The sequence below is a fragment of the Dermacentor andersoni genome, chromosome 3, assembly GCF_023375885.2.
Source record: "Dermacentor andersoni chromosome 3, qqDerAnde1_hic_scaffold, whole genome shotgun sequence".
NCBI classification, from domain to species: domain Eukaryota; kingdom Metazoa; phylum Arthropoda; class Arachnida; order Ixodida; family Ixodidae; genus Dermacentor; species Dermacentor andersoni.
Window position 1 is genome coordinate 143,139,102 of NC_092816.1, and position 8,975 is coordinate 143,148,076.

Sequence of the window (8,975 nt, forward strand, 5' to 3'; positions counted from 1 at the left end):
TGCATAGCAGAGTCATATATTGAAGGAGCAAAAGCTCATAGATTTTCTCAATCGCGCCCGCTCGTACCCGCGCCTACGCACAAATGGCTGGCGGCCCCTCAAATGAACGTCTCATGTCGTGGCACCACGTAAGCTGTCTTCCCGCGCCTAATCTATAGTTTCAGTGACTCGTTGCAGGGAGAGGCAGACGAAGCATTTGCTGCCCGTTGCCAGCGCTTTTCATGATAGCGTCGTCCCAATGCGGGCGACGCTATCACCTGCGGGGGCGGAGTGCACGCGGAAGCGTGGCGGGTTTCACTTAATTGGAACCACCGATGTGAAGATATCGTCGACGGGGCAACCAACCATATCATTCGTCACCGACTCCCAAATTCAACAAAATTAGTGGTTTTCTCATTCAAATTAGCTTTTTTCGGTTGCCCGATAATTCGGAAAATTCTGGGGCCCTTTCTTGCGCAAGAAAAATCGATCGGTGCTTCTACTTATTACATAAAATATCAAATTGCAATAGAACAAAATTTTTATATCACGAGATATATTTATGTGCTCACATCGGAGTACCAGTTACTAATCGGTTTTGCGCAAACATGAGTCATGAACACTCCATATGATCGCACTTGTGGCCACAAAAACAAGCTTCAAAGCAAAAGGATAACAGATAGCACAATCGGTGGTCGTCAAAGTCTGATATGCGGGTCCGGTGCTTCGTCTGTTTATAAATTACTCATTCTCATTTTGAGAGTAATCGTCATTGCTGACGCGCGTTACGGTATCTACACCACTATTCGCGTCGCGCACGCACTCTGATAGGAGCCGATTGTTTTTGCCGTTGAACCTATAGCAACAGTCTGAGACAACGTCGATCCGTGTTTTTCAGCGAGCGGCAACCGTAGAACAGACTTTAACCGGTAAAACACGGTCACCCGAAAAACAAACATTGCACAATCGAGGCTTATATATATAGATATATATCGAGGCCCAGGGTTTGCTCATGGGAGTGAGCATCGCACGCGTAATGCGAAAACGTGGCTTCGTATCCCCCATGTGGCCAGTTATTTTCTGATCCACTTTCATTTATATTTTTTTTTAATTTCTTGAACGAGTAAGTACAAGTCTTCTATGTTGTCCTTGGTATAATTGCCTGTTGGCTTCTTGTGCTATCGCTAATAAAAATTGGGCTCTCTGTTTCCTTTCTTCTTCTTCGTATACATATATAACATAGAGATGTTGTGGCACCATTTTCATGAGGTGCGGAATCGAAGGCTTTGTCGCCACTGTGCACTTGCGCAGTCGATAGTGGCTATGTATACATATCTCCGAACCAAATGGAGAAGCTCATAAAGTTTCGCTTGCAAAAATGAAATGTGCATTTCCGCCGTAGAGACGAGACAGTGAAAATCATAGGTAGGTTTAGCATCGCACTGAATCTACTCGGACAGTATTCTACCAGTACGTGGAGGTGACATTTTTGGGCTATACAGCAAACAAGGTGACTGCTGCGTCGCATCAAAAGCGTCACCAAGGCAGTTGTTATACGTCAAACAGCGCTAGTGCGCTCAGGAGTGGTGCCACATGCTTTGAGGCGTCGCTCCCGGGTGGTGCGCGAGATATGACCGAAAGAAAACCGTGGGAATATATAGCTTGAATTCTACTGTCCTTTCCACTCGTATTACCGCATGTGCGACGGAGTGGCATGCACAAACACGCTCGGTAGGAATGTGCATGTTTGGGCGCGCAAGGCACACGCCAGCAGTGAGATGCAGAACACAGTTTTGGCTCGGCTGCAGAGACGTTTGAGTGGAGCATGATGGTCCGCGCTCGTGGCTTTCTTGGGTTTGCAGCCGCAAGCGCGGCGCGCATTTCGCGACTCTGGAGAGCTTCTAAACTTCTACGCGCGAGTCGTGCCGGCACGTCGATATCGGGATAGCATGACGACGGCGACGCCAATGACTACAGCACAACGTGCCTGAAGCTTAGTCCAAGCATCGCAATAAAATGTGAATTGCAGGTTTGCAGAGTAACGCAGAAATATCGGGGAGAGCAGTTGTGCGAAGCAAGATAGCTAGTCGACGCCGACACAAACAATCATGACGTACCAACTAGTTCGAACAACTACCACTCTATGTAACCTACAAGTTCACTTCGGGGAGTTTTCCACACCGATATGGCTCGAGATGAAATGATTGCACAAACAGAATGAAATAACCTCGACCGTCAACACATTGAACAAGAAGCCGGAACGGGGAAGTGTCAGGCTCCAGTAGAAACTAATCTGAAGCCTGGGTCATTTTAAGATAAGCTACATTCTGCACAATGCAATAGTTGCACCCGGAGATTAGGTACACGGGCACGCACTGTGTATAGGGCAGGTTTTGTTCAAGTATATAAGAGAATGCTGCAGCCACCGCATCATTCTCACTGAATACATCGAGTGAACAATACCAGCGATGAAGTACCAGGTGGCCTTAGCCCTTTTCGTCACAAACTGCGCAAGCCTTGTAGCATCTTCCACAGGTATGAGTAAACCGTTTAAATGAGTCGTTGCATTCACACTCGTACTGTACAAGTTCGCCGGTGCATATGACCACATAGGGCTCAGTTTTACTGATGAATAATATCGCATATGCACGTTGCGCTTATACTGAGTGTGTGCATAATTTCGCAACAGTCATTCGGCAATTCGATATCTAACTCACTGCCTTTGCATATTGGCGCCTAACACACTTCTTAATTTGATTCCAATTGAGCGGAATCTTTCATTAGAGAGAAGAAATTTTGTTTTTGGGTATCTTCCTGCTGTTATTTCTTATGATTAAATGTCGTACTAATTTTTTCTGACGCTGGTTCTCTTTGAAATTAGAAGAAACAAAATTACAAGGAAACCAGAACCGACCACGCTGACACTTTATTTTGCGTTTGCCTTGAGTTGGTGCATTAATAATTTAAATTTTTGAGTGCATTCAGCTTAGGCCAGCTTTCTTGTTACTTGTTTAAAGAACGGCCGCAGCAGACATCTGTTAGTTCTTGCCGTTAGCCTCAATTTTATTTCAGTATGAATGATTTATGCGTCGGACATTTGATCACATAAAATGGAAGTGTGCATGTCGCTTAGAAAAATATGGCGATTGAAACCCGCGAAAAAAACCTTGTTCTTAAAGAGGGAGAGCTAGGTGGTTTAACTTGCGAGACCTCTATTGGGCTGCTCTTCTCAAAAACAAAATCTGCCATACTCTCCGCAGAATAGTTTTGAAACTTTCACGACTTTAAGATTTCTTGCTCCTCTATGTATAATGTTTTACTTCATCACAACGAACATGTTGGCTCCCAGTCGTTACTGTTGTAAGAAAGAAAGAAAGTGAAAAGTAGACGTTCCTAACGAGCATGGATAGAATTGAAACTAGCAAAGAGTCGACAATTCGTCAAGATCACTTAGATTTTTATTGCAGGGCAGCGTCAGAAACGAAAAAAAAAGGCGAGAAAGCAAATGTTGTGCTATACTATCGATTGAAATTATGTTGTGAAAATTAAAAAAAGTCATTGGATACCAAATCACCGCTAAAATGTTGATGAGGTATAAAGATTTAAGTCAGTGAATATATTCCCCGACCTAAATTGTTATAAGAAGTAAAGAATTATACCATTGTAGCCAGCTATTCTTTCAGTGCAAATTTTCGAATTTGATTATTTGATTCTAAGTCAAGTGGCGCACTTCCTGCGGAAATAGTTCGTTAAATATGTTTTCAAATGCTACTAGAGCGCCATATGGCCGCTTTTCTAACGTGCGTATATTGTATTATCCTTAACAGTGAAACCAGGGATGCTATTTCTCTCTCCTTATACAGGCCTACAACAATGAATAGCTCAGCTCGGAACGTTCCCTAAGTAATGTTGCAGACTTTGATCAAGCGCATAATTCGGCTTGCTGAAAAACCACTGACGCTTTTATAACCCGTCGGGCGTATTTTCTGCAACAATCATCAACCTCGAGATTAGTGTGAATAAAGAAAATGAAGCAGCATAACCTAAAAGAAATCACGAAAGCAGTGTTCCTACTCAACCTCGCGTTATAGAATGAAACACTCAAATTCAGCGCCTTGCTCAAGCAAAGTTGCCAGAGTAACCTCGTTTCATTGTCGCTACGGTAGTCGGAAAACTTCAACTGAAGCCGTATTCTCTAGCGGTAACATATTCGTAAACAGGACATTACACTGCCAGGGTTCTACTCGGCTAACGAAGTGACTGCGTTTGTGCTTTTGTTTGGTTTCAGGTCAAGGAGAAGAAGACGCGGTCTACGGGAAGTGTCGCCGAGCCTTTCCGCTGCCACCGGTAATAGAGAAAATTTCGGAGAGCAAGAACAATCCAGAAATGCATTTCATCCTATGTCTAGAAATGCTAATGCTAACCGCCTAGATCCTTCTAGTTGCATAGTCTTCTCCTGTAAGGTGCATGCTATAAAATAAGGAGTGTTCGAATATTGATATTAGTGAATGATCGAACACGAATGTTCGAGTGCAACGACCTCCTAATAGAGAATCAAATGTTAAATGTTTTCAAAATTTTTGCACAAATTCAAACATGAAGTTTGCGCGCAGTCTGTCTAGTAGAAAAATGAGATTGATACACATTTTAGACACGTATGTAATATCATGCTCAACTATACGTCCGGAGAACGGTTGACATTGTACGTAAAAGAAAAGCTGCTTTCTGTTATGTGAAACACTATGGAAACACCAGTAATGAAACAAGGGAACAGGCTTTTACCGAACAGGCACGCAGAATGTTTCTTGAAACGTAGCATTGTGTCCTTACAGCACCCCACCTTGTATGAAAGTGATGTAAGCATGATCAATTTGTCACGTTATGAAATCTAAAGAAACAAGTACACAAAACAAATGACTCTACAGGCTACCTAAAAGCAAGGTAGTCTTACGGGATAAATGAGAGACAAATATGAAGCTTAAGCTGTCTGCTGTATGTATTGGAGGAGAAAATTAATACTTGGGTGGTTGCAAAAAAAATAATAAATGTTAGGAATAATTGTCACGCTTCTGGTACTCTCTCCCTCGACACCCTGATAGGCGTTTTTCTCCCTTATATTCAAAATAGGCGTATATTTGGACATTTCGAATAACGTAATTGATAACCGCATTCTTGAAGCTCGTGGCTTGAGGCACATTGTCGTTTTCCAACGGCTATTTATAATGATTTTTTCACTGTTCTTATTTAATTTTTTCTTGGACGTCGATGTGCTAGATTTAAGGCACCAAGGCTGTTATCTCGACCTTAATTCAGCCTGCTGAAAATTAATGCAGGTGGCAGCGGCATTGAATAGAAATTGGCCCAATACGTTCGGTTGTGGCTTTACTTGTGCTGGTTGAATAAGCGCGAGCAAAAGGATGGAGTACTATCTATTAAAGGACACTTTATTTGTCTTTCAATTTTCAGTACTTTACCGAAGCTCCGTAGCGTCAAGTTGGTGAATGATTTGCACAAGTTAATGACAATAATCCGCACATATTGCGCATTATGAAAGGAATGGAGATGAATTATTTTATTGGTCTAAATTTAGGCACCCTGAATGGGTTAACATAAGCGGCCACCTTTCTGTTGTTATGCGTACCAGAAATGTTGCAAGACCTCCAATGTGTCACCAATATTTACAACAGCAATACACACTGACATACAGACAATGTTCTTGCGAAATACACAATTTTTTTATATCTACCTAATTGGACTATTGCAAACATTCACCAAGAATCTGTGTTGGCCATGTGTTACGTAGATTCCGACGGTTCTTCTCTTGTTTTCTTTTTGTAATGAGAGTTAACACACTCTCAATAGGTTAACCGCGATTTAAATGACATAAAACATATCAGTCGTGCTTAAATATCTCTTTTTTTTCGCGCGCACAGTGGCGGTCGTCCTACAGAGTAATGTGCACATACATGTGCAGAGGTTGGCCAATACGGAATGAGAACGAGCCCGACGGAATTCCATGTGGGGTGAGTTATAACATTACCTTAGAGTAATTAGTGCTACAGAAAGAAGTTGATCATGAGCAATTTAGTGTCTGGGCCTACTATGCATGCATACTGAAAAAGGTTGCGCGGAGACGCGAGGACATCGCCGAGAAAATAGAGGGATGAGCGCTACATTGGTAGCGCGTTGTCCGCGTTTCTCCGCGCAAACGTTTTCAGTATGCATTTCAACCAACTAGCCCACCTGTCTGCTCTACTATGCATGTTGTTCTTGGCGCAATGTACGGAGCATGAAGCAACTTATACAGAGAAGCGCCAACAAAAACTGCTTATTGCAGACCCAGCTACACAATGACGAAAATTTCCACGCACGCGCAGTGAAGACATAGCGGCACGTAGAAACGCATCTAGAGCATCGGGAAATTATATATGCATGTCTGCATTTGCTTGGAGTTTCCCTGCTACGATCGACAGATGGCGGCTTTCTCGCTCAATGGGCCGTTTGACTCTTTCGCAAAAAATGTATGTGTAATTTACGTTACTTAGTGAATCTCGTTTTACACTCATCAAGACCTAACCACATTGAGGTAGTTGGCTAACATCCGAGCCGCGTTAATATAAATAAATGTTCACTGTTTCCCTCAGCCATCTTTTACTGGAACGACTTACCAACAGCACTGTGTGTTGCAATAATGTTTTATTACAACAGACATGTATAATGCAATAATTTAAAACAACTGATTTCTGTTCATGATTGCTCGTGTTTTATCTTTGTAACCACTGCTGCAAGGGCCGTCAAAGCCTGCAGTATGTTCATTAAAAGTAAAAATATTAAATATGTCTGTCTCGCCCAGGCACTCAGCAACACCTTCACGTTCACTAGGCCCATAGCCTTATCATAAATATCTGTATAACCTGCAAAAACCACCTTGTATGTTAGGAAGTGTCTTGGTAAGCTAGTAATCTGAACCAAAAATTCTCGTTGAAGATGATAGCGTGGCACATTCCATTTCCAGCACCAGATAAATCCTAAAGAAGTGTTTTCGTTATTGAAGAGTCGCACATACCTAGTGACCCAAGTCACCTTCCCACCCCTACTCGGCACTCGGTTACGCGAGAACTCACGTGCGACAAGCAGAGCCTGCATCCCCTCCCCACACGCATACGCGGACAAACACTCCTTCCACCCGCCACGCATCACAATTCGGCTAGACAAGCACGCACGTCATTTCCGTCAGCGCCTGGGCTCCCCTTCCCTGGTACAAGTTCAACCACCATCGAACCACGGACCTACCACGAAAACGGCCGAAAGAAACAAAGAAAAATGTTCGCTTTATAACAAAGCCAAGTATAACTTGCATGCGCACTATCACCAATGGTCTGCTTTCACGTTTTGTATACAACAGGCTCTTTGGCGCCCCAATCTAGAAGAATTACGACTCGTCATAAAAGGAGAATCAGCCCACCCTCTTGCAGACCGACAGCGCAAAAGATACGATGTTTTCCAAAAGCTTTGCACACCGACCATTCTCGCTCGTCAGTCTCATTAAGATTCCTTTCCGAGACTAATCAATCTATGTGCCAGTGTGTGTACCGAAGATGGCACGAAGCTTTTGCTAAATGAGTTAGTTGGGCGTCGCTGATTTCACTCGCGTTATTGTGTATTTCTTCGTCATTGATCCCTTTGTACTTTGTGTGACGACGCCCTCTCGCACTTGAATTCTCAGTGGGCTTCTGTGTTTCTGGTTTTTCTTGTACCCCCCCATGTTGAGACGATATTTATATACTTAAGAGTCTTGTGCACATCACTGTGTTCATCACTACGCTAGCGGAAACTTCCTTTGCGGATTATATTTTTCTATTTCATGCAGGCGCTTGCAGCATTTGTCAAAACACACGTCTGCAGTGGTGGAAAATGTGTGAGCGCTCCATCCGTCGAAAGCACGACAAGTGGGGAAGATTACGTCACAACTTTGCCGCCAACAGTTACCGAAGCGCAAGCGGTAACCGAGGACCCAAACTCCTCTGAGGAGGACACCACTATTTCTCATTATGCTACGACAGTAGAGGAAGATTAACCTTATATGTCCGCAGGAGGCTCTCCATCTCCATGCAATGCCTGAACCATGCAGGGTAACTTTATCTGCACAGGGTTGGACGTAAGAAACTTCGCGGCAACGCCGCTGTGATAAAAATCACCGAAAGCTACAAATAAAACTGTCTTCATAGATAAAGCAGTAAAAAATATGGTTTGGTCAGACAAGAATTGGTGGATAAAATATTTGCCCATTGTCATGATATTTTTGCTCGCGATACATGCCTCAATTAACCGTGCGGATATCGCTTTTATTGAAATTAAGTTTAGTTTTGCGAAGGCTTTGTATAGCGGCCATTTCGTTGTACTTTAACATTACACTTTAGCTCAGTTTTCCCACCGCCACCAGTAACGGATCTCTTTTATCGATGAGGCCCCAAGCATGCGGATAGAGCAGTTTACCTATCTACCCAATCCACCGCAATATGCGGGGTCAGAGGTAAAACATCCTTTGCTGTAAATAATACCATCTTGTGCAGAACGCATAACGCTAAGCCAGACGAATAAATCACATATGCGAGAGGTGAGAGCGCATGACGTCACGTTGAAACATGCGCTGAAGGCATTGTGTAGTGTCACGTGCAAAAACCACGATTTTATTATGAGGCCCGCCGTAGTGGGGACTGCGCATTTACTTTACGAGCAGCGGATCCTTAACGTGCTCCGAATGCACAGGACTCGGGCGTTCCTGCATCTCGCCCCAGTCGAAATGCGGCCACCGTGGCCGGGATTTGATCGCGCGACTTTGTGCACAGCAGTGCAACATCACAGCCGTTAAGCCAGCGCAGCGGGTGAAAACATGCGCTCAGAACACAACCAGCTGTGGTGCATAAGCTACCCCGACGACCACGGCGTAAGCACATCCGGTGACGTAACTGAACAACGTGTCACGTTAAAAATAT

The 8,975-nt window shown here is 43.7% G+C and overlaps 1 protein-coding gene across 1 annotated transcript; it reads left to right on the forward strand.

Annotated features, from left to right (window-relative positions):
* The first annotated feature begins 2,404 nt into the window (after positions 1–2,404).
* LOC126525118 (uncharacterized) lies at positions 2,405–8,352 on the forward strand. Its single transcript, XM_050173178.3, has 4 exons — positions 2,405–2,514; positions 4,268–4,326; positions 5,913–6,002; positions 7,850–8,352. The coding sequence occupies exons 1-4, from the start codon at positions 2,448–2,450 to the stop codon at positions 8,054–8,056; spliced, it is 423 nt and encodes a 140-aa protein (XP_050029135.2). The 5' UTR covers positions 2,405–2,447; the 3' UTR covers positions 8,057–8,352.
* Positions 8,353–8,975: the final 623 nt, after the last annotated feature.